Raw genomic sequence first — 26,649 nt, forward strand, 5'->3', positions numbered from 1 at the left:
TGCTGCACTCCGATAAGTTAATGGGACTACTCTGAGGAAGGTACTGCCCACCTTGAGTCAAGGGGAGAGCAGAATCTAGCCCAGACTTAAATTATGGCTTTTAGAGAGGGGGCTGTTCAGTGTTCAATAGTTACGTAAAAGATGACTGACTTACCTTCTCCCTGCTTATGTATGAAGCTTTTTCAGTAACATCAATATTTTATTGTCCAAGTGTCTTGATGAGTGAAGATGGAGTCTTATATTGGACTTAGAAACCTATTTATATTGACAAGAGGGCTGTATGTAAGACACGTGAGGTAATTGTCCTGCTCTACTTGGCACTGGTGAGACCTCAGCTGGAGTACAGTGTCTTTAGGAAAGATGTGGATAAATTGGAGAGAGTCCAGAAGAGAGCAACAAAAATGGGGAAAAGTTTTAGAAAACCTGATCTATAAGGAAATGTTTAAAAAAAAAAATGGGCATGTTTAATCTTGAGAAAAGAAAACTGAGAAGGGACCTGCTAATAGACTTTAGATAAGTTAAGGGTTGGTATAAAGAGGATGGTAATCAGTTGTTCTACATGTCCACTGAAGGTGGGAGAAGTAGTAATGGGCTTAATCTGCAGCACGGGGGATTTACGTTAGATATTAGGAAAAACTTTCAAACTATAAGGGTCGTTAAGCTCTGGAATAGGCTTCCAAGGAAGGTTGTGGAATCCCCAATCACTGGAGGATTTTAAGAACAGGTTGGACAAACACCTGTCAGGGATGGTCTAGGTTTACTTGGTCCTGCCTCAGTACAGGGGGCTGGACTTGATGACTTCTCAAGCTCCCTTCCAGCTCTACGTTTCTGTGATTTGTATTAGTGACTGGGTGCTTTATGTTGTGGACCTTTTAAGAAAGTTTAGATGCATTACACAGATGTTGGTAGAATTGTTGATGTAAAGCTGTACTTGTATTTTAGAACGGTTTTTGAACAAACTATGAATGTAAAGAAGCAAAAGTTGGATCAGATCTTACTAGTTTAGTAAGAGACCGATCCTGTTCTGTTCTGATGACTGATGCCTACTGCACAAGTAGTCCTATTGAAATCAACAGGTACTACTTCAATATGAAGGGGGGGTTAGAATCTTCTATCCCATAAGACTTCCCGGAAGCAATGGCAAACTGAATTCTTTGATGGTTCTGAACTGGCTCTAAGTGTTTTCTGAAAACTTCTTGGAGTTCAAATGAAATACATATGTGTGTCTTAAGAACTGTTTGAGTTACTGAATCTCATCAGGAAGACCATGTGGAGCTCAGGAAATTAAGAGCAATTGTTTGATTAGTATCTATGTTTCTTTAATAGGAAGTAGAAATAAGCCAAAACTGGAAAAAATTATTGGAACTTCCTGGTACATAGTGGGGGGGGGGGGCGGGGGGGGGCGGCGGGAGTCGGGGTGTGTGTGTGTGTCTATTGATTTAAAATAGACCTAGATCAGGGGTGCTGATTAAAATAGACCTGGTTGTGAAACAACTTGATTTTTGGGAAATCAGAATAACTCCATTTTTAAACACCATTAAACGTATGTATATTTTCTTTGAAATATTTAAGGACAAACATAGTACACCTTCCATCAAATATCTAAGTAATTATTTACACTTCCATGTGTGCTGTCCAGGCAACTATAAATGGCAATACAATCTCAGAAGTGACACTCATACAGCAAGGGATTCACAATTATGATGTACTCTTTTTTTTTTGGCCCTCTTTTAACTTTATACTAATTTGTGTTATTTCTTTATTCATGTCAAACTAGACTTCGGGGATTAGCCATATTTGTAGCATTGTATCTCTGGAGAGCCCAATACTCTGGTTATACTGTGGCTGATAATGGTGGCTCTAATCTTAGTTGGGTTCTGTGATGAGATTTAATAGCTTATTTCTAAACGTTGCAAACCCAACCAACTGCATTGACAGTCCTGAACTGATGCAGCATCACAGCATGAAAGGACAAGTTATGTTTCTGGAGTGGGTGATGCTCCAGATAGACATAAAACAGAGGTCTGAAGCACTGGCCAGGAAAGGTCCTATGGTACTTAGTGTAAGAGTAGGAGAAACATTCCATGTCTCCAAGTCAGTAAATTGTCTTGCCTATCTAAAATCCTTCAGTGTTTTCAAACTGTTATGGGCATTCTTCACAGACCTGTGCTAAATAACTGTGCAGTGCTGAGCACTATTGGAACTACCCAAGAGGTGGCTGTAGTTTACTGGCAGGGAGAAAGAAGAACAGGAGTACTTGTGGCACCTTAGAGACTAACAAATTTATTAGAGCATAAGCTTTCGTGGACTACAGCCCACTTCTTCGGATGCATATAGAATGGAACATATAATGAGGAGATATATATACACACATACAGAGAGCATAAACAGGTGGGAGTTGTCTTACCAACTCTGAGAGGCCAATTAATTAAGAGGAAAAAAAAAAAATAAACTTTTGAAGTGATAATCAAGCTAGCCGAGTACAGACAGTGTGATAAGAAGTGTGAGAGTACTTACAAGGGGAGATAGTCAACGTTTGTAATGGCTCAGCCATTCCCAGTCCTTATTCAAACTGGAGTTGATTGTGTCTAGTTTGCATATCAATTCTAGCTCTGCAGTCTCTCTTTGGAGTCTGTTTTTGAAGTTTTTCTGTTGTAATATAGCCACCCGCAGGTCTGTCACTGAATGACCAGACAGGTTAAAGTGTTCTCCCACTGGTTTTTGAGTATTTTGATTCCTGATGTCAGATTTGTGTCCATTAATTCTTTTGCGTAGAGACTGTCCGGTTTGGCCAATGTACATGGCAGAGGGGCATTGCTGGCACATGATGGCATATATCACATTGGTAGATGTGCAGGTGAACGAGCCCCTGATGGTATGGCTGATGTGATTAGGTCCTATGATGATGTCACTTGAATAGATATGTGGACAGAGTTGGCATCGGGGTTTGTTACAAGGATAGGTTCCTGGGTTAGTGGTTTTGTTCAGTGATGTGTGGTTGCTGGTGAGTATTTGCTTTAGGTTGGGGGGTTGTCTGTAAGCGAGGACAGGTCTGTCTCCCAAGATCTGTGAGAGTAAAGGATCATCTTTCAGGATAGGTTGTAGATCTCTGATGATGCGCTGGAGAGGTTTTAGTTGGGGGCTGAAGGTGACAGCTAGTGGTGTTCTGTTATTTTCTTTGTTGGGCCTGTCTTGTAGGAGGTGACTTCTGGGTACTCGTCTGGCTCTGTCAATCTGTTTTTTCACTTCAGCAGGTGGGTATTGTAGTTTTAAGAATGCTTGATAGAGATCTTGTAGGTGCTTGTCTCTATCTGAGGGATTGGAGCAAATGCGGTTATATCTTAGAGCTTGGCTGTAGACAATGGATCGTGTGGTGTGTCCTGGATGGAAGCTGGAGGCATGTAGGTAAGTGTAGCGGTCAGTAGGTTTCCGGTATAGGGTGGTATTGATGTGACCATCGCTTATTAGCACAGTAGTGTCCAGGAAATGGACCGCTTGTGTGGATTGATTGAGACTGCAGAGCTAGAATTGATACGCAAACTAGACACAATCAACTCCGGTTTGAATAAGGACTGGGAATGGCTGAGCCATTACAAACGTTGACTCTATCTCCCCTTGTAAGTACTCTCACACTTCTTATCACACTGTCTGTACTCGGCTAGCTTGATTATCACTTCAAAAGTTTTTTTTTTTTTTTCTCTTAATTAATTGGCCTCTCAGAGTTGGTAAGACAACTCCCACCTGTTTATGCTCTCTGTATGTGTGTATATATATCTCCTCATTATATGTTCCATTCTATATGCATCCGAAGAAGTGGGCTGTAATCCACGAAAGCTTATGCTCTAATAAATTTGTTAGTCTCTAAGGTGCCACAAGTACTCCTGTTCTTCTTTTTGCGGATACAGACTAACACGGCTGTTACTCTGAAACTTGGCAGGGAGAAGTGATCCCTGCACATACGGATCAGTTGTAAAGCACTTGGAGATGAAAGTCACTATGGCTGGGGATTTTCAAAGGAATTTATGGGAATTAGGTTCCCAAATCCCATTGACTTTCTATGGGATTTAGATGCCAAACTCCATTAGACTCCTTTGTAAATCCAGGTAGTTAAGTGTTTTGGACAGCATGACGAAGAGGTGGAGTGGAATAATGGACGATCAGCTTTTAACAAACGAATTGCATGAGTGCCAGGTTCATCTTGGTGTGCCAGAATTGTTATCCGGTTTAATAGCTGTGATTTGAGGTTGCTAGGAATATTCCTATGTCTAAATATTGCATATTCAGCTAAATGATTGTAATTAATTCTCTTTTAACAGAAAGAATGTGAACTTGAGGAAGAAGCTGGCAGGACAGGTCCATCTCAGCAGAGCAGTGGGAAAAATGAGGAGAGTGAAAGGAGGGAGATGATCACTCCAGGTCTTAGAGATGCACTTACAAAACAAGGTGAGGGTCCATAAAGATGGTGTGCAGACCAGATTCTGGATCAGGCTTCAAAAAGTTTGTGTGTATAGATTTTTATCAGAAAGGGTGCAATGTAAGGATGACAAAGAAAGGATTGAGCTATTGTATGCCTTTTGTTTATGGTGGGTTCCATGATGCCTACATAATAGCTATGGGACGGTCTTTTTGTAGGTGTCATCCTCCTGCCGCAAAGTTCGGACACTAGTGAAATTACTGAAACCAAGCAGTCCAGACCTAAAATCCTTAATTGGGCACGGCAGCTCTTGAAGTCATAAACAGTAGTGACGGAACAGGAATTTTGGAGTCTAGAGGGCATCAATTTTCTTTGTGAGCCAGTTTGTTAATGTTTTGGGGAGAAAACACCCTGGTGCATATCCAGCTCCCAAAAGAGAGGGCTTTTGAAGGGCATTTGAAAATTGGCCTCACTTCTAATATTTTAGTCCAGTACTTTCTTCTCAGTTTCATACTCTGATTTCAGTGCTGAAATTCATTTCCCAAAGATAAATTCCTTCAAATGAATCTGAATGGTCCACTGGAGGAAAACTAGATAATGACTTCTCTCAAGAACCATACAGAACAATGTTAATGGACTTAAGGCCATTATTTTAAAAAACATGTATGCGAGAATGCATGAAAAATGCCAGATTTACAGCTCTGCAGACCAAAATCCCCAGAACAGGTACAGCTTGGGCAAAGGCAGCACAATGCTCTGCAATGTAGCCCAAGGGCGTATGAGAGAGTAGTTTGGTCTTCAGCTCTAAAGATGAGAGGGGAGTTTAGTTTTCATGCCCATTCACGCATTAGATCCTCTCCTGAAGCTTCCGAAAAAGGGTATCTGTTGTGATACGGATATCGAACTTAATAGCTGGACTGAGACAGGCCACAGCTGTTTGAAACAAGTTCACTTTCTGTAACATTTTCAGTCACTGACAACTTGATCTAGCTTCTTTGACCTGGTCACCTGAAGGTGACCCAACTCCCTGTCCCAGCCATCCAGTCTTGTCACATGTTGTGGTGTGGTTTAACTTAGACCAGATGTAAAAGAAATGGGAAATTAATAAAACTCAGAGTTAGAATAAAAGAATCTAGCAAAGGCCTCGTAAGAAATAAAGTGCTGCAAAACTTGGCCACTAACCTGTAGTGCCTCCATGTGGGTACCTGTCTTGCTACTTGCTGACACCTTTGGAAGCCTGAAGTGTCTCCCACACGTCCAGGTTGCTTAAGTCTTTTTTGCCTTTGTTGCCAAAGGTCATAATTTCGGTGAGAAATGCAGTGTAAACTGCTGCAAAGTAGTTGAATATGTGGTGCACTTTTGAGTGCTTCCCCTGTCTAACTTTAAGGTCAAATCCTGTCTTAGGAGCAGGGATGCTGGTAGATGCGTAGGGTGGAAAGGGAATGTGAAAAGGGATGGATGGTATGCAAAGCAGTAGCATCTATTGGAGATAGTAGCACGTGCAGTAGCTGCCTGGGAATTTGGGTTCTGACTGTTCCCCGGGTTGGAAGATTGACCCCGATGTGCTAGGCAGCATGGCAGCTGGTACCCCGCTAAGTGATCTGCGGAGTCCTAAGGAGGAATCTTGCTCTGCTGCCACATGGACGTGAGGGGAGAGGCTTTTACTGTCTTTCAGTTGGTGAAACACTTTGATGATAGGAAGTGATTATAAATGCTGCTTATGGCCCTGGCCCTTTGACATGCTGGGGGCCATCAACTGCCAGGGGAGCTGAGGACGATCAGCATCTTGTGGGATAGGGCCCTATGTTTGCATTGCAGTGCCCTGCCCAATTGTGAGGCTGCATTATGTCTTCAGGAAGGGCGAAGCAAAGTGACAGCAATGATTCAGGCAGCTTCACTTTTCCAATTGCCTTTAATTTGCTTTGGTGGTGTGGCTCTGACGAGATATCTATTTATTTGGTGTTACATAAAAAAACATTCAGTTAGACGATCAAAACTGCACCCAGAGCCCACTTTTCCACAAATCAAGTTTTAAACACCAGGGCAGATCTACCTGAGAAATTTCATCATTTGAGACCTTCAGGGAAAATTGGAAGAATTCACTTTCCTGTTGGCAGATTGCATTTTTTTTTTTTTAGGTACATGTGTGATTTACATTTCCTTTCTGGAACATGCCAGCAATCACAGCTGGATGAATAAACCTGCAGTCTCCAAAGAGTTAATTTTAGCATGCCCATTTCTGTTAAATTAAAACCTCTCAGTGCAACACTTTTCCACTGTGCACAGAGTACACTATATTCACAAAAACTAGCATCAGAGCAGCCTGCTCTATAGGGGTTTAATTTGCCTTCCTTCTGTTTTCACATGTCAAAACAAACATTCTTCCGGAGATCAGACTATATAGACATATTTACATGGTGGTTTAAAAAAAAAAAAGGGCAGAGGATTCAAAAGATCATCTAATTTATTTAGCAGTTACTGGTTGCTATGGGTTAAACTTCACTTTCTTTTCAATGTTATCCCTGAGGGCATAATTAGATCAAAAGAGGTAAAAATCAGTGCTAGTGATTCAGAATGAAACTGCTCCTTTAAAATTGAGTTGCAGTACACGAATTTGCTTTTGTCTCTTTAGACAATCTTAAGGATCATTCATTTATTTTTATTCACCTTCAGGCAAATTTATCTTGCTTGGTCTAGGTGACTTGAATATCGATTGAACAACTGGGCTTTATTTTAGCACCAGTTTAGCACCATGGATTTTCCACCAGTTAAATGAACCGTTACACTCGGGTTGTACAGCAGGGGTGGGTAAACTTTTTGGCCCGAGAGCCACATCTGAGTATGGAAATTGTATGGCGGGCCATGAATGCTCATGAAATTGGGGTTGGGGTGTGGGAGGGGGTGCAGGCTCTGGGGTGGGGCCAGAAATGAGGAGTGCAGGGTATGGGTTGGGGTGCAGGGAGGGAGGTGAGGGCTTTAGCTGGGGGTGCGGGCTCTGGGGTGGGGCTGAGGGTACAGGAGGGTGCTCTGGGCTGGGCCAAGGTGTTAGGAGGGTGGGAGAGGGATCAGGGCTGGGGCACGGGGTTGGGGCACAGAAGGGGGTCGGGGTGCAGGCTCCAGGTGGTGCTTACCTCAAGCAGCTCCCACTGGCCATGGTTCCTGACCAATGGGAGCTGCGGGGACGGTGCTTGGGGTGGGGACAGCACATGCGGGAGCCAGAGGGGAGACATGCTGCTGCTTCTGGGAGCCGTGCAGAGCCATGGCACGTGTGGAGTGGGGCAAGCCCCCTACCGCTCCCTGGCTGGAGTGCTGGAGTAGGGCAAGTCCACAACCCCACTCACCGACGGGAACTCGAGGGCCGGATTAAAAAGTCTGAATGGCCGGATACGGCCCCCGAGCCGTAGTTTGCCCATCCCTGTTGTACAGGGTAGTAGGCGCTTGTAGCTGTGTATTTACTGATTAGTTTAATAAGGGCATTCTTCAATAGTTTCCTTCTATAAAAAGCTATAGTCAATTTTGTATAGTTAGGAGATGTTAATTCCCTCTCCCTCTTCAGTGTTAAATCTTGCATAAAGTTCATATGCACGGTAAGCTGTTCAGTACTTCCAAGTAACAAATATAACTTGAGAGAGAAAGAGAGAGTCTTAGCAATGAGTCTATTTCAAGTATTTGACTGTGGGTGTTATGTTTACAGTGATATTACTTTGCAGTGTTCATGTTATAGTAGATTTCATCTATTTAGGCAGACAGGAAATGAACTGAAAATAGAAATCAACCATTGATATTACTTTGTTTGCCAGAGCAAACAGTATTTAGCTAGAGATGAGACATGGCTTATATTCTAACTCCTTGAGTTGCTTATAGTTTTTCAAAACAGTTCCTTCTTGGCTGAAACTTGGTATGCTTGGTCTTAAGATGAATTTTTGTGTGTAGAAAAGCTTACCTCTAATGACTTATAAGTGTTGGAGGCTGAATTCAGATTAGGAGGCAAATTTAAGTGTGGCTTTAGCTTTAGAGGCACCCTTAAATTATGGTTATGATCAGAAGAGAGTGACTGTTAAAGTAAGTCCATTCTGAATCAACATATCTGTTCCTTGTGTGTAATCCAGGTCAGGTCTGCTTATTTTACTAATGCAAAAAATGTGGTAAACTTTTACACCATCCTGCTAGCTGTATAAAATCAGCTGTGGCATAGGAAGCTGTATTCTGTTCTGGTTAATGAATCATTCATGGGATTTGAACTTCTTTATGATTTGCAGAATACTTATTATTGGTGATAGACAAGTCAAAATGAACCCATCTTGACATGCAGATCCCAGGGTGAGGGCTTGGAATTAGAAAAATCATCATTTGTCTAGTAAGTAGACTTGTCTCCAAGTAATTTCTGTATCAATAAACATGATCCTCCCACAGTGCCAATTTTGAAGTCCATATTGAGGACTATAGCTACAGTATTACGGTGCTTAAGAAGAGCACAGTAAAGAGAACCTTAAACAAGCGGGAATATAAATGCAAAAAAATAATAAGGCTGAGAACCCAAGTGTGGGGGGGGGGGGGGGGACTCCAAATAAGGCTTCTTCCATGTCTCCGTTAACTTGGGGCATGTCTACATTTCAGTCATGGGATGTGATTGCAGCTTGTGTAGATATACCTGAGTTAGCTTTAATCTAGCTAGCTTGGGGCCTGCGCAAAGAAGCTGCGGAAGCATTGGCTTTAGCGTGGGCTAGCTGCCTGGGTAATTATCCATGTGTATTTTACAGTATATATACATTTTATACGTGTGTGTGTGTGTATACGGTATATTGCACAGTATATATTTAGTACCATGTGGCTGAGGTAATGTTCCTTATATACTTACAAAGCAAACTGGGCCAAATTCTTCTGTTGGCTGGAACAACTTTGCTGAAGTCGAATGGAATTGTTTTGTGTTTACACCAGTGTAAAAGAGAGCAGAATTTTCAGCCTTAATAATGTCCAGAATGTCCTCAGTTTCATGGGGCTTGATTTCTCAGCCTTGATGATGTTGCATTTAATTATAACCTTAATTTCCTGTTTGTTAGCTGAATGGTAATGGAAATGCCAAGTGATCGGGAATATCCATTGCAATAGTGCGTGTACTTTCTCTCATCCTGTTCTCTAATGTCAAAGAATCATCACATTATAGAAAATTGGTTTCTTATATAATGGGCCTCGGTAGAAGAGAAATCCAAGGGAAAGCAATAGTAGGAGAGAATACAGTATCAGAAATAGCAGGGGTTATTTCAGTCCTGTAACGTCTTTGGTGCTCTCTCGTCCCATTAGGATGTCAATGTAAAGTGTTTTGATCTAAGATTTTCAGCGTGTGTGGGACATGCAGGCATTGACGTCAGGAATTGCTCAGGGTCCATTTTCCAAATGCTCAGCGTGTAGAGTTGAGGCCAGACTTTTAAAAGTACCCAGGAGCTCCCATTGTTGATTCAGATGGCCAGATTTTCAAAAGGGTTCAACACCCAATATTCTGAGCTCCGTTGAAAATCTGAGCTTGATTATGGGTGCTGAGCCCTTTTTGAAACTTCTGGCCATAAAGGCTAAATGTGCTGTGAAAGTGATGCTGCATTCTGCATAGGCACTGTCACTGATTGTCTTAAGAAACATGATGTACCCCTGCATGGGTTGTATACTTAAGGTTATATTTTCATCTTTCAGACTTGGGGATAATACATGTGTAAATCCCTGTGCATCAAGATGAAAATAAAGCCCTTGAACTCCAGGGGGTGCTAGCAGTCTTCCGGCTGGGTTATGTATTGGTAACAACAGTGCAGCCACTGAAATGTATGCTATAGAACAATAGAATTCAAATGTTTGCCTTGGAAATATTAACCGTGAGTTGTGAAAACAACTAAAATAAAATAATTTTCACTCAAGTGCCTGTAAGCACAAGAATGCAGTGGTTTTAAAAGATGAGGCTCTAAATCTGTGAAATTTACTTAGAGAATTTGTGTATGTTTCAATAAATATGGAATATAAAGTTAAAGAAATAACACCCTAAGAGCAGGAGTTACGGAGGCTAAGCAGGGTCATGGTGTGGGAGCTGCCAAGAGCTCATGGAGAAGTGGCTGATCTTCATTTGCTAGTCTAGATGCATAGCATTTGTGGCACAAAGCGACAAAGAGTCCTATGGCACCTTATAGACTAACAGACGTATTGGAGCATAAGCTTTTGTGGGTGAATTCACCCACGAAAGCTTATGCTCCAATACGTCTGTTAGTCTATAAGGTGCCATAGGACTCTTTGTCACTTTTTACAGATCCAGACTAACACGGCTACCCCTCTGATACCTGATTAATGGCACAGAAAGTAGTAATAATCGAGATTCTGTGGGCCTGATTAACCTTTTGCCTACGTCAGTGTAAGTCGATGAAGTTACAAATGTAAAACTGGTGGGGAGAAGAAATGGACTCTTTCTATTTCTATTTTAGGTATATCTGTTTTTCCAGGTTTTTTTGAAAGGGGACGGGACTTACTGGGGGGGGAGGTTTTGAAGTCATGTGGCCTGTTAGGTTTAGACAAAATATAGGTTGAAGACATACAGACAGGCAAGGATAAAATTCTCTCTGCATTCTTCATAATGCTGTCTGTCCAGACAATAGGAGGGGTGTGGGTTTTTTTTTTTTGTTTTTTTTTTTTTAGAAATTGAAAAAAGTCCTAGGCATATGAATAAATGTGCCCAGTTCATAAAATTACAGCTGGAGGAAAGAGATCCTTTAAAAAAACAACAACTTGGTCTCTAGCAGCCAGTGAAACTGACACACAAGTGTACATGGAGAATATACTCTGAAGTTTCCATCATGCTGCGCATATCTCTTCATGCTTCAGTTTCCCCATCTGTAAAATGGGGATAATGATACTGACCTCCTTTTGTAAAGTGCTTTGAGATTTACTGATGAAAAGCACTATGTAATAGCTAAGTGGTATTATTTATTAGTGCACCTAGAGGTTCAGGTAAGGGTGAGTTTTCATTAATAGAATGATACATATACGCCAGCTCCTGTTATCAATGGTCACTGTATCACATCACCCTTGGGCAAACACTGCCTTCTGCCTTCTCAGTCCTCATCCTCAAAGGGAACCTGCACAAGAGCTGCAAAAGATGAGCCGGGGAGCTTAAATTTATAACTTTGCTAGACACGAAAAATCAGGGTCTTAATAAAGATATTGGATTTATGGCTTATTACAACAATGTGTAACCCGCTAATCCCCCCACCCCACTCTTTTTTTTTGGTCCTATGACTGCAGGGATGTTAACAGGCCACTTCATCTTGAACGGTCCCTTAGAATATGAGTTAACTACTCATGCTAAACTATCCTTTCCACCATTGATTTAGCTGTGATACTGGGAGTACTTTTCCCAGACCTGAAGAAGAGCTCTCTGTAAGCTTGAAAGGTTGCTTCTCTCACCAACAGAAATTGGTCCAATAAAAGGACCTCACCCACCTTTTCTCTCTAATGTCCTGGGACTAAGGCCATGTCAACACTACCACTTATATCCGTATAACTTGTTGCTCAGGAGTCTGAACCCCCTCCCCCCCAAGTGACATAAGTTATTCCGACAGAAGTGCCAGTGTGGACAGTGTTATGTTGGTGGGAGAGCTTCTCCCATCAACATAGCTACGGCTGCTTGTGGAGGTGGGGTTTTTTATGTCGACAGGAGAGCTGTATTCTGCTGGCATAGAGCGGCTACGAGAGCAGTCTTACAGTGGTACAGCTGTATCGCTGAAAGCTCGCTAGTGTAGATGTGGCCTAACACAGCTACGACACCACTGCAAACAACTAGTGATCACATCAGTCTTTTATGGGTGGGGGCTGGAGAGCTAATTTTACAAAAAGGATGGAAAATTAAACTTCCTGCAGTAATCAAAAGATTCCTCACTTGACCTCTTATCTCTGTTTCCTCCTGAAGTTGTGTTTGCTTTATTGTATGTAAAATCATATTGGCGTTCCTCTTGCTGGTGTGTTTCAGGAATATTACTGGGTAATATCTTGTGATAGTTGCAGGGCAAGTTCCTTCATTCGACCCAAATACTGGACATTCAGTCGACATTACTTTGTTAGTGACAAGAACATTTGCAGCAGCTCTGTGGGTGGCTCTGCTTACCACTTTGTTCTGTCTATACCTGCATAAAGCATGAGGTTTTTTCAGCACTAGTTTAATGTAGATTAAAACACTGAAGTGGTATTTGTGGCGGTGTATTTGTCAAGCAGACACTTTGATAGGAAATGGTGCTCTGATACATCGGTGGTTTTATATGCTCCGCTAGTTTGGCAATTTTGTAATATAAAGATGGATCTCTGCTTTGATTAAAATGAAAAATAGTATCATATTGGACACTGAAATTTTAAAAATTTGCCAAGTATTTTATGGTCAGTAAATTAAGGTTGAGGCTGGAGTTTGTTGCAGCTACTGGCAGTTCATCATTGTCAATTTCCCAGTCTCAGTTTTCTGACATCTAGGTACATATGTTTGCTTGTATCTAATGCACATGGCTTGAGAGCTTGTATTTATTAGTCATAGCAGGTTTTTTCAACATGTTGAAAATGCAAAAATAAGTTTTTGGTAGTCACAGAAGACGTTAGGTGCTCAAAGCAATACTTTAGTAGCTCAGTTGGGAGGCAAAGAATCACAAGTATTAAGCTGCAATTGTTTCGCAGTCAGGGTCCAGTCCTGCAACCCTTTGTCACATAAGCACTCTCATTGGGAGTCACTCTGTTAATTGCACTACTCGTAAGAAAATATTTCAGGATCAGGCCCTGAAAGCTTCCTACCCCACAAGCCTATTTTTAAAGTACTTTTACCCCCAAAATGCTTTAAAAATGATGTTGTGAAAACTAGGCCTCGTATTGGTTGTGTTGATTGATTTCCCCCCTTCACCCCTCAGACATGAGACACTGGTCAGAGCTCAGAACAAAATCCAGTGTGTGTTTATAGTTTAATATCCACCAATATGACTGGCCAACCTGTCCAGCTACCAGATACTCTTCATATTTTTGCATTAAATACTAATTTAATTCCAGTAGTTTTCTTTTAGCCTTTGTGAGTTTTGTGGTCTCTTTCCCACCTGCTCCCGGTTTCTCTGCCAAGTAATCTTTGCCAAGTATCCCTGTTGTGTGGTAGATCAAGCAAAGAAATTGCATTATGGCCTTCATGATAATCCTTAATGTTGGGGTTAATTACTACTGTATTAGTGACCTTATTGCAACCCTTTTGCACTCCACTTTTGCATTGTGGGAGCAAATGGGAGACTTTATTCCTGTGAACAGTCTCCTGATGAGTGTCAGGTTTAACAGGCAGCAGTCACTTCAAACCAGAGTGTTTATTTAAGGAGACTGCTTAATACAACCAGACAAATATATTGAATGTTTATTATCCCCTGTTCACAGCAGCTCTCTGAATTTGTCTGATTTTCAAGTTCAATGTTGCATCGAATTTGCTTTCACCAGAGCTTGCAATGACTTCTTCCTTATTGGGGAGCGTGGCTAATTTTTTGCTCTTGCACCTCCTGGTGATTTCAATTGCTTATTTAGCTCAGTCTGTCATGGTTAAATCCTTAATTTTACAGTCCTACATCTTTCAATTGTTGGCAAAACAATTTTTTGATAGTGCAATGACCCTCCATTGTGGTGTTCCCTACGTTTCTGTGCTACTTAGGGCTGGTCTGCACTAGATAGTTGTATAACTATATTGATTAGGGGTGTTAATTTGTACTGATACAGTTAACAGTACAACTTCCAGTGTGGATACAGTTATACTGATACAAAGGTACCTCATACTGGTGTATAGTTTACTTCACTTACCGAACTATAAGCTTATACCGGGGTAAGCACTCGCACTCATACCAGTATAACTGCATCCGCAGTAAGAGGGTTTTGCCTTTTTAATTATACCAGTATAGTTAAAGTGGCAAAACTTCCTAGTGGAGACAAGGCCTGAACATCTGAGTTTCCTGGAGATGTTTTCAGTTCCCATGGATGACATGCTGTTGTAATGGAGAACACACTCTATCCTTTCACTGGTGATGAATTCTCAGTGGCGGAGAACATAGGATGTGATCCCTGTATGGATACCAAACAGTGATTTTATGTTGTGGGTTTTTTTTTTAAATCACTTGATAAAAATGGTGCAACTTGGGTCTGACTTGTGGTTAAATTTTTTCACTGTGTACATCCTGCTGCTTGACAGCTGTAACGTAGCTTCTGTCTCTTCTTTTAAAGTCTGGCAGTCAGAACAGATCATTACCAAATGTTCTTTTTATCCCCGTAATATTATAGCCAGAGGACACTCATTTCTCTCAAAAGCTGACCTGCAGGCTATAATTCATGTCTTTTATAACACTCAGGCTTGATTACTGAAATTCACTATTTGGCAAGCTCTAGTTTTTTCAGAATTCATCAGCTAGAGAAGGCTCACTTGGTACAAAGTCCCAGTTTTGAAGTCCTTGTGCTTTCAGTAAAATTTTTTTTGTTGATTTCATTATGATGCTGCTTATGATGTTAAAGGTATTTCATGGGCTTGACTTACATGAATATTTGGTCATTAAAGATGTGTTGATGAGTACTTCTTTTGAGCAGTGATGTGATCATAAATCCATCTAGTTGTGATTAGAGAGAGTGCTGTCCGGAAAGCATTTTTTTATTTGGAGTATATTGAAGCTAAATTTTCAGCTTAAGCCTGTATCTCATTATAAGTGTCTTGGGCAGATGTGAAACTTGAAATTTCTTTGCTAGCACCTTAAAACTACTAGCAAAGAGAGTTGAATATGTTCAGAATGTCCTTGGGAATATCTATGCACAGGCTTGCCCTGAGTGCTTTTAGATGGGACCAGTAGCTGGATTTAATTGAGACGGCCATTGTAAGCATAGCAAATAGGAAAGAAGATCAATAGAGTTACCACAGAACCAAAGAAGTATAACAGTGAAGGTGACCTGGCACAGCTGATGGAAAAGGTGTCCTGGCCTAGGCTACTGAAGGGTTCATTATGTATGGTTCAGGTAGCAGACACACAACATAACGAGAGAGAGAAGAGCCTCATTTTGATTTTGTCTCCTTTGCACCCACAAAAAATGCTACCGTATCTTGTATAGTTTAATCATGAGTATGCACAGTCCTTTGTGCTCCTTTCTTCTGTGTTACTTAAGCTGGCTTGCTGCCGGTATTGGTAGACCAAATGGGAGATAAATAAATGGGTTTTAGAGAAATTGGAGGAATGGTTTTATTCGTTAAAATAGCCATACTGAGCTGTTAAACTTTAGCCACTAACCTGCATGGGGATGGGTTTCATTTGGCTTAGGACTTCGCCATTACTTAATAGTCCTTGAAACTACTAGGATGGCTGAGTGGGTAATTGTCACCAAACTTTCCACACAGTCAACACAGCAGGTGAAGAGCTTTGCTTACCCGCTACATAAATTGCTTTTAAGCCCTTCTGCAGATCTCTGTGCTATTTCTTCCAGTAGTATAATTCCTGGCACAGGCCAACTAGGTGAGTCAGACACTTTTCATCGCTAAAGTTGAGAGCTTCAGCCCCTCTTAAATGCTGAGCAAAATCTTAGGAGGTGCTGAGCATGTGCAATCCCCATTGCCTTTATTGGAGGTTTGCAGGTGCTCAACATAGTGAATTTGGTGTGAGTGGCCCTTTCTCAAGGGAAATAAACCTTGTAGGTTCAGGATCCCAGGGTCTCAACATCTCTTAAGATTGATCTAATTTTTTCATTACCCTGAACTGGTCAACAGAGGATTTGGGCAGGTGGGTTTTATTTTCAGTAAAACTTTAATATAATAATTTTTATTTTAAGTGATAATATTGAGACTGTCTTACTGACATGCAGTGCTGTAGTCTTGGAGAAAATAAATCTCTCCTAAAACTGTCGATGGGGGGCTGCAAAGGGCACCCGATGAATGGGTAAAATGTTGTTTTAAAAAAAAAAATAGGGCATGGGAGCTCTGTCGAGTGACATGAGCTACAATTGTGGTCAACGGAACCTTCTTGGAAGGGAGGAAGAAGACGTGCAGTTAGTTCTACTCAGACAAATAATAAAAATGAATTACAGTAGCACCTAAAGGCACCAGTTGAAATCAGGGCCCCACTGTGGTAGGCATTATAGAAACCTAACAAGAGGTAGTCCTTACCCCAAAATGCTCACAGCCTAAATAGTCAAGACAGACTCAGGACAGAAGGGGAAGAAGTGGCACAGGGATAAATTCCAAGTCTCCTGACTTCCAGTTAAGTGCCCTATCCACTAGACCAGGCTCCCATGCCTCATATGGCTTGGGTTTTTTTTGCCTTCCTCTGCAGCATGTGGGTGTGAGCCAGTTGCCAGGATTATCTGAGCATATCTCACTTAATCATTTCCCTGCCATTGCGGGGGCCTTGGGCTCTGGTGCACATCTGGCCCCTGCTATTTCCTGTTTGTGGCGCATAACAGTCTCCTGAGGGGTGTAATACTTTGGTCTAATTTCGGTTGTTGGGTTTAGCGTGCGGGTGCTGGGTGATGGTGGTGGCCTGTGATGTACAGGAGGTCAGAGTAGGTGATCTGGTCCCTTCTGGCTCTAAACTCTCTATGTAGTTTTGGTGAAAATAAATCCCACATTTTAAATGTTGATTGGGGGCTACATAGATCCCCAAATACATTGGTAAAATGTGTAATTTCCAAAAAAGATGGGGACAGACCCTCAGCAGGTGTAAAATGGCATAGCTCCATTCATAGAATCATAGAATGATAGGACTGGAAGGGACCTCGAGAGGTCGTCTAGTCCAGTCCACCAGGACTAAGTATTATCTAGACCAACCTTTTCCATGGGGCGGGCGCCGGATGACTACCCGCTGAAGACCGTGGCCGCTGGACAAGCAGCCGCCATGAAGCGGCAACGTCAAGAGGTGTCGCCACCGAAATTCGGCGGCATTTTGGCGGCAGCGCTTCTTGACATTGCCGCATTTCAGTGGCTGCTTTTCCGGCGGCCAGTAGGCGGGTGCACATGGATGCCCCAGCGGGCGCCATGTTGGGGACCCCTGATCTAGACCATCACTGACAGGTGTTTGTCTAACCTGCTCTTAAAAAATCTCCAGTGACAGATTACACAACCTCCCTAGGCAATTTATTCCAGTGCTTGACCACCCTGACAGGATTTTTTTCCTAATGTACAACCTAGACCTCCCTTGCTGCAATTTAAGCCCATTGCTGCTTGTCCTATCCTCAGAGGTTAGAGAATAATTTTTCTTCCTCCTCCTTGTAACAGCCTTTTATGTACTTGAAGACTGTTATGTCCCCCCTCATTCTTCTCTTCTCCAGTCTAAACCCAATTTTTTCAATCTTCCCTCAAAGGTCATGTTTTCTAGACCTTTAATCATTTTTGTTGCTCTTCTCTGAACTTTCTCCAATTTGTCCACTGTAAGCTCTTTGGGGTAGGCACAGTCTCTCTCCATTGAAGTCATTCATTCTGGCCCATAGGATTTTTGACAGCCAATAGTTCATTGTCCATCAGAATTAATTTTAGTGTAACTTCTGCCTACGTAACTTGCTTTCGGCTAGTCCTTTGAAGTGCTGAGGGCTCTCTACTCCCTTTGACTTCAGTAGGAGGTGAAGGGTGCTCAATACCTATGAACACGAATAGCCTGTTGAGTGCTGAATATGCTCAGTGGATAAAATAGTTGCACAGCCTCCTTCTGTGCTTGCAGTTTGTCATGCTGCTTTATTTGTAGCTGGTACATCTGCCTGAGATTCTTACTCTCATTTTAATTCTGCACTGACTTCATTGGGGCTGCAGGGGTGTGTAAATCAGGATGGAGCATCACCCTGAGCCTGGTTGCAATGAGATGTGCATGATAACTTCACAAGTGAAGAACATAAAATAAACACACTAATTCTGCTCTTTGATTCGCTGTGGGTGGCAGTGATTGGTTCCTTGTGCCGAATGGAATTTTATATCTAGCTCATGCTTCTGGGCAGGAAGGAGGACTTGATTCATAAACTTTTATTTGCCTTAAAAGAATAAACATCATAAACATCTGCTGGAATTAACCAAGAAAAACTAGCTAGCTGAGGTAAACCTTTGGGTCTGTGGGTTCCAGTCTGCATTGATTAGTAAAGAGCTCTGCATCTGGTCTGAGTTATGCAAGTGGGCTTTCTGAATCCCACTTATCTTTGTGCCCATTTCTTAGTGAATTTAAATCTTACAGACATTTGGGTATCTAAGTATTTTTTTTTTCAAAGAGGAAAAAAACTTAATGTAGACTATTTAGGGTAATAGTGCTTAGAGCTTAATGAACATCTAATTAATCCCCACATCCCAATGAATTTGAAGAGATGTGTCAGTACTGTTGTGATGTCAAATTTACATTATCTTCAGAATATAGGGTTGGAGTTGTCGCTGGTGTAAATCAGCATAACTCCACTAAAGACAATGGAGTTACCCCAATTTACACCAGCTGAGAATCTGGCCCACAATATCTTGAGTCCAGTTTAAAATCCCGAGGTTTCCTTCCTGCTTCTCTCCATTCCAAGCCCATCATTCTCCTTTCCATTTCCGACTCTTATCACTGTTGCAGCACGAGTGGGCTGAGGAGAGCTGGCTATGATTCTCCTTGGTCTGTCAACCTTGCTGAAGAAGATCCCCTTTCCTTGTCCAGGGGAAGAGTCACTGCTAGGCCCCTAGTTTAAGGTCTGGCCAGTTTGGAGAATGACATACACTGGCTATTTAGCGGCCTACGTGAGGCCCTGGGTTGGTCTCTGCCCCGTTTTAGTGAACAAATATCATTTCACATAGGCCATTTGCTGGTACTCTTGAGTCTACGTTGAAAGGGCATGAAGGTGGAACAATTGTTCTCCTAAGGTGCTCCCTCCAGAACTGGGCAGAGACACTAGTGTGGGAGAAGCTTCTGGAAGAGGTGAGCAGAGGTGTGATAAGTCTTGTTCTGGGTATAACCTGTGCTTTTTGTTTCCTGCACCTTTCTGAAGGGCTAGATGATGCATTATGAGACTGAAGGGTCTTTCCTACGTTGACGTCTGCTTTATACCCTTTAACCCTACCCTAGAAACCTATAAGCACCTGGACTTTGCACCATGCAGATAGTCCAGATTCACTCCCTTTTGCCTAAGCTTTCCTCCTCCAGGTTTGGCTGTTCCCAGGATTATTCCTGAAGACCCCTTGTGTTCCAGACCCTATTTCCTTTTGCCCCTGAGAGAGATTCCATCCTCTGTATGGCTGGTTTGGAGCTAACTGACTTGTTTGCTGCTGTGATTTTGCCATAGTTACAATGTGCCTAAGTACCAGATGCCTCAGCACAGACCCTTTGTCACTGTGCTTTGTCCTAGAGTCTGCCACTGTGTTACACGGCCCCATGTTGGGGCCACCCTCTTCATCAGAGGGAGACTGGGCAATATAAATATATCATCTGTAAACAATCAGCCGCCATCCTGAATGAGGTGGAGTCAGTTTTGAGTGGCATGTGGCTTTCCCTCTGAGATCTGGGCTCGCGAGAATAAAACAAGGCCGATGCTATCAATGAAATAACTCTAATGCAGGGAATTGCTGATGCGTGTGTGTGTGTGAAGTTTCTCCACCATGTTAACTTAGGGCTTGACTTGCCACACACTAACTCTTTACGTAGACAAGGTGTGACTCTCCAGCACACTAGCTCACCAAGCACTAGTTTGCTGCGTGGACATCACTACGGTGTACTAAAAGTTCTGTAGAGCACTTTGTAGCGGGGGCCACGTGACGAGTTAGTGCGCAGCAAGTTAGTGGTGCTGCACATCACACTCTGGCTTGCAGCTCATTAGCTCTCCATGTAGACAAGCTCTAGTATCGTGTCACATCCACCATCTGAATACTTTTAATTTTTAGGGGTGGCTAGCGGGGAGGGGAGATGTTAATGCTCTGAGACTAGATTAATTTTGTGTGCCAATTACTGCAGCTTAAAATCAATTGAACTAACCCTTCCCTCTTTTCTGTGCAGGTTACAAATTGATTGGAAGCCATTCCGGTGTGAAGCTTTGTCGGTGGACAAAGGTACCTTTTTATTTTTTTTAAGGTTTTGCAAAACTAACAGAAACAAACATCTAGAGACCTAAATCAGGTGTGACCCTTCTCTGTCCAAAATAACCATTTGCAAATAATTACCTGTAACCAAACCTTAAGCTGTCTATAATGTTGTCGCTTTGCATTTTGATTTATTAAATCCCTGCTGTGAAGAGTGGAAATATGATTTAGGCAAAGACATTGGAGCCACTCTCTAGTAGTCTCATTTTCTGCAGTTTATTCCTGTTGTTGTTGTAGCTCCTGTCTGCAGTAATATATAGCATGAAAAATAATTGGGAATGTTGGGGAGATTGCTTTCATCACAGATGCAAGGTCTTCTAAAGCAAAGACGATACATTCCATCGTAAAACTCACCTAGCTTTAGCAGGGTATTGAGACCAGTTTGTCCTTTAACTGATGTTTCTGGTTTTCTGTGGTTGTACTGCCTTGTCCTTGGATTTTCAGCATTTGTCAATCAATAAGCTGGATTTTATTTCTAAGGAGTAAAATAACTTTACTAGTGTGTTAGATTCTGAAAGTTGAATTGTACAATATTGCCCTGCCCCTCCTTTAAGCCCTATGAGCCTATGTTTTGTGACTGATCTAAAGGGTCTGCTCTCTCCCCTCAGTGGAAAAACCGAGAATGTTATGAGTTTTGCAGATTCAGCATATATTTTACTAAAACATTCTCAGAATTATAAACTCTGGGATTAAGCACTTTTACTGAACGTGCTGACACATCTGTAATTCTGGAGTCATGGCAGTGATAAATTCCCTGGTCTCTCTGTTTTTGGCGTAGTCTGTTTTGAAAAGAACTCTTTGAATGATGATTGCCAACATGGGTGGCTGAATCTAGCTTTTACTGAAATGCCTGATGGAGACGTGTCACATCACAATATCTGCACCTGTGAATGGTTTAAAGCACACCCTGCCGTACTGTCATGAATGTTTTGTAAGGCATATTGATCCTGCTAATGCTTTTGGTGACCACTGCATTGATTGAAAAAAGTGGGCTGTAAAATTACTTTTAAAAACGTTCCTTCTGTGGTTTTTAACATACTAGCAGGCAGCAATATACTTAAAGAAAAAGTTGTCTGACTTTGTCAGTGCTGCAAATGAGAGCGAAGAATAGAGAACTGATTTGTTTTAAAGTGCCATCGCTTCAAGCAATATTACATAAAACCCATTAAAAAGTATTGAAGTACAATTTGGGAATGGATGGGAGCACTACATAGTTATCCCAAAGTGTGTGGTGTGGATCTGGCCTAAGTTGCCAGTTTCAGACTGGTATCTTAATTGATTTTAGTAGATCTAATTTAAACCAGTGGAAAGCAGAAGTAGGCCTAAGGTTTATTAATGAAAACAATCTGTACAGTGCCATCTTAACTGATTAGATGTATTTATGCTTTGCCATATTACAGAAAAGAATTGGCAGGTACGAAAAATTTGTACTTCTGGGCATCTCAGAATATCCATCTGCACTATCTGGCTGTCTTAGATGATGTGCATCTTCTAAAATCCATACATATGGCATTGGGCAGGGACTGTGTTTTTGTTCTGCACTGTTCTGTACAGCACCAAGCAAGGGGTCCAAGGACTCCTAGGTGCTACAATAATACAAATAGTAATTTAACACCTGTTTGGAGGCAGAGGGCACAATCACCTTTTTTAACCCCCCCCCTTTTTTTTTAAATCACTTAGTGCATAATTATACTGTAATGGTTAGGCGTTAGCTGTATTTTCTTTTTCTCTGAGAGGATGACATTTTAATCTGGATCACTGGGGCTTTTTGATTAAAAGGGTTTGGTTTAAAAGTTAATCCATTATATTCCTCTTTCCCTCTTGATAGTGATAGCGATCCTGTCTCATTTATTGTTGTTTATCTGATGTGTTGTGCAAAAAAAAAAAAAAAAAAGTCTCTGACCCAAGCAACATACATTCTAAATAGACTGCAAATTCCTAAGGGAACAGGGGTCCTCACAGGGACCCCTTTCACACAGCAAGCCTCTGAATGTGACCCCCGCATATAAATTTAAAAACACATTTTAAAAAATATTTAACACTAATATAAATGCTGGAGATGAAGTGGGGGTGGGGGTGGAGGATGACAGCTCACGACCCCCAGTTTGAGAACCCTGGATAGACGCTGAAAACCCAGGCTTAAGGAGATAATGCAATCCTCCTGGAACAGACTCTTGGCATAAAAGAGGGTTTGTATTACACCTCTACCCCAATAGAACGCTGTCCTCGGGAGCCAAAAAATCTTACCGCGTTATAGGTGAAACCACGTTATATCAAACTTGCTTTGATCCACCGGAGTGCGCAGCCCTGTCCCCCCCGGAGCGTTGCTTTACCGCGTTATATCCGAATTCGTGTTATATCGGGTTGTGTTATATCGGGGTAGAGGTGTATTTAGATTGGGATTGAGAAAGAAGCAGTTTTTCAGGAGAATTAAAACAAGTGGATGTTTAATAAGGCAACCTTTAAATTGATTTTTATTACTATTTGTAGTAACTTTTTACAAGAAAGTTACCTTAAATGTACAGCTAAGTGGCGTAACCTGTTGCTTATTGATAGTGAGTGTTTTTATAAGGCTAAAAGTTTTAACAACAGATATGGTACATGATACTATTTAAGAAAAAATGTTTAAGCGCCAGCTTTGTTTGTTTCCTTCCTGTAAAGGAGAGTCATGAATTTTCCAGCACTGATGTAAACTTTTTATATAGGCACATACATAAGCTGCTGTACACTGATCTGCTTGTCATAAATTTTCTCAAATAGACTTTATCTGTCATTATTGTGACCTACTGCATTCAGTTAACCTGGCTTGTGGAATCTGTCCGTGGATGGATTTGAAAATCAAAGTGGCTGATGATTGAAAGTGAAGATCTGTTAGGGGAACAAATAACCATACAGCATTTGATATGACAGCATTAAAAACAAAAATGATGCAAAACTTAAAGAAATGCCTGTAAAGATGTTTGAGTGTTGCTGTATTGCCGTTAATACAGCATCGGGGACTTAATCGCCATTCCAATGCATTGACTCTGATGTAGATTCTTTGGCAAAAGGAAGCTTAATTTAAGCAGCCTTATTGGTATTCAGGTTACTGAGCTAATTAGTCACAGGTATAAGTCTCTAGTGAAGTCAGTTCCATTGGAATTTTCATACATTCCTAGGTTGTAAAGCCAGAAGGAACCATTGTGATAATCTCGTTTGATCTCCTGTATAATGGGAGTAAGAATTAAGTTTGAGCCATTGTCTTATTTCTTTCTATGAAAGAAGCTGAAATATGGCTGGAGTTGTCAAATTTTGTTTTTCTAGAATATTTTGCTTTTTGCATCATTTGGTTGCAAACGGTGTGTTAAACTTCTATGTGCCTTTTTTTTTTCCTGTTTCTAGTCGATGCTGCGAGGTAGAGGAGGCTGCTACAAACACACCTTTTATGGCATTGAAAGTCACCGCTGCATGGAGACCACACCAAGCCTGGCTTGTGCAAACAAATGTGTGTTTTGCTGGAGGTAAAGTACTGATGATGATTTACTTTGGTGCATTAATTGGTGTGTTTATAATCTCCTCCTGGATTCTTAGCATGAGAGAAAGACCTGCTTGCAATTCTGTAAACTCAGCATACCTATTAAAAAAAACCCCAAACAGTCCTTCAAAAAATTAAATCTGATTTGTTGCGTGCTGACAGCCTGCTGAGTGCTGTGTACACGCACTTAGTAACACACAGCCTTGATCTTGCAAGTGGACATGTGCTCGCATGTGGAGATCCAGTTGCAGGGACAGTACCTCAATGCCCTTCTTATTACAATTGCAAATGGGAGGTTTTTAAGTTTAAGATATTTCATTACCAAAGGCTGCTAAATTTTGCATCCAGAGTAAGAAAATATTAATATGATAAATTTGGTTTAATAGCCCTCTTTAATTTTTAATCCATTTGTATGACATTTTTAAAAGACATTTTAAAAAGATCCTTTTATAGTGCCTGAGAATTTGGTGGAAGGATTAATTCAGTGTATGTTCTTACTGTTTCGATAGTGAGAGTGGGAACAATTTCAAAAGCATCTTTGAGTTTCCAAAGCATTTTTCATCTGGAAAGATGACATTTAGGCTATAAAGGAGCTAGCCAAGAGACTGAACATGCTGTGCTTTACTATGCAGCTAGTTTTTTCTTGCAATGTTAAGTCCACTGGAAAAAATACCAACCACTAATACGCCATCTTGGGACCTGATTCAGTTGAAAAAAAAATAAGTCAGCTTCCACATGGTGCAGGGTCCCAGAAGGATTAAATAAATGTGTTCATATGTTCTATATTGTATGAACCGTGTGTGTGTGTGTGTGTATGTGCCTAAGTACCCATCACAAGATGGATGGTCTTGTTAATAGTGTCTTGAGGGGTGTGAGCTTTGTCGAGAGCTGAAATTTAAGATAATACCTGAACTAGCACTCCTTACTCAGGCAAAAATTTCATAGTATTCAGCAGGAATTTTTTTGCCTGAGTAGAGAGGAACCAGGTAGGCCTGATGGGAAAGAATGTAACCCTCAGTATAAATAAAAACACTGAAGTGAAAATGTGATGAATGGGAGTAGATGAAAGTTATTTCAACTTCTCAACTGTTCTTTCTTCTTCTATCCCATTAACTAATTCAATACCGTTCAAACTGTACTTAGCTTGGGTATTATTTCTCCCCAAGAGCACATAGACACCATTCATTTTCATATTCTGCCAGTGTGCTGGACCTCTCAAGATCATCCTGTGAAAACAGCTGCATTCCCCTGAGTGTCAGTTGCTCCCCCTATTTTGATAGTCTGCAAATTTAAGAGTAAAAGTATTTTAAATAACAGTCCCAGTGCAGACCAATTGATATTTTGAAAAGGACTTTGAAGATTACTACTATGTAAATGCTAAGTTCAAGCGTTCTGTACTGGCCATCCTATTTAAATCAACACTTGAGCCTTAATTGGTACTGTAATCCTAAATAGGCTCTCCACACCTCATGGTCTAAAAGGACACCATGAGTTTCATATGGCATAGTTAATGGGTGTTATTTTCCCACTCTATTCTACAGTATGTCATAACTGTTCTGTAGCTAGGAAACAAAATGTGGTTTTTCTTTTTTCTCTTTTCAAGACTTCAGTTTGTAATGATGCAGTTAATTTTGCAATGGTAACTGTGCCATTAGGAGCGATTTTGACGTGTGTGTGTAATTGTGTACCCAATCCCAACACAGATGGGGCGTAACATAAACGTAAAATAGAAAGCAATAAAACCACCCAAACGGAGCTTTTTGGTACCTCGTGTTCTATTACAGAAAATTTAATACCGTTCCCCTCCAAAACAACTCAACTACAGTATTTTCTATCAGCAGGATTCTGTGTCTTGAAGTATGGGGCTGAATCAGAGACGCCAAGGAAGAGTAAATTTGAAAGTATGATAATTGGGATAAATCACCAAGTGTGAAACCTGATATATGACTCTAACTCATAGCTCTGTGGAGGCCATTTGTCACTTTTTAAATTAATGCTGGAAATGGAGTAGCACTAATGAATAGTAATGCTGAAAAACAGATTTTACTAATGGTGACAAACGGAGTGCAAGGAAATCACTTTCTAGAGGACTATGCTGAAAAACATTCTAGTTTATTTGCTTTGGGTGAAATGGGTCTAATTAGTAAGCTCTTCGGTATGAACAAGAGGAGTGTCTCTTCAGCTGTCAGGTGCAGTTAAAAACACGGATACAGATGTGAAAAACAGATGTGTAGCAAATTTCAGTGATCTAGGGTCGTCCCTACCTCGTTCTGACCAGTTTTTTGGAGAAGCTAGGTACAGCCTAGGTAGTCCAGTGATTAGGTCACTGGCCTAAAGAAGACCAGGTTTAATTCCCTACTGCACCACAGAGTCCCTGTGTGACCTAGAGCAAGTCACTTAGTCTTTGTGCCTCAGTTCCCCATCTATAAAATGGGGATAATGGTGTTGCCCTGCCTCATAGGGCTACTGTGGGGATAGATACGTTCCAGGTTGTGAGATACTCAGATACTGTGGTAACAGGGAGCACCGACTGGTGGAACAGGCAGGCTCAGTGGTACTCCAGTACATCAGGTGGCACCCCAGAGTGCAGGGTAACCCATCACAGTTACCATTTGTGCTGTTGGAGACTCATGTGGCAATGGTTTTTGA

At 41.4% G+C, this 26,649-nt stretch overlaps 1 protein-coding gene across 2 annotated transcripts in view; it reads left to right on the forward strand.

Moving 5' to 3' along the window:
* The window catches only part of LOC128825689 (S-adenosyl-L-methionine-dependent tRNA 4-demethylwyosine synthase TYW1-like), a 132,767-nt gene that overhangs the window by 17,158 nt on the left and 88,960 nt on the right, over positions 1-26,649 (forward strand). For both annotated transcript variants that reach the window (XM_054008410.1, XM_054008411.1), the window contains exons 9-11: positions 4,317-4,443; positions 20,404-20,456; positions 23,868-23,986. In XM_054008410.1, the coding sequence (XP_053864385.1) occupies positions 4,317-4,443; positions 20,404-20,456; positions 23,868-23,986 (299 nt within the window). The remainder of the gene's footprint in view (positions 1-4,316; positions 4,444-20,403; positions 20,457-23,867; positions 23,987-26,649) is intronic.

This window comes from Malaclemys terrapin, chromosome 18, assembly GCF_027887155.1.
Source record: "Malaclemys terrapin pileata isolate rMalTer1 chromosome 18, rMalTer1.hap1, whole genome shotgun sequence".
Lineage (NCBI taxonomy): Eukaryota > Metazoa > Chordata > Testudines > Emydidae > Malaclemys > Malaclemys terrapin.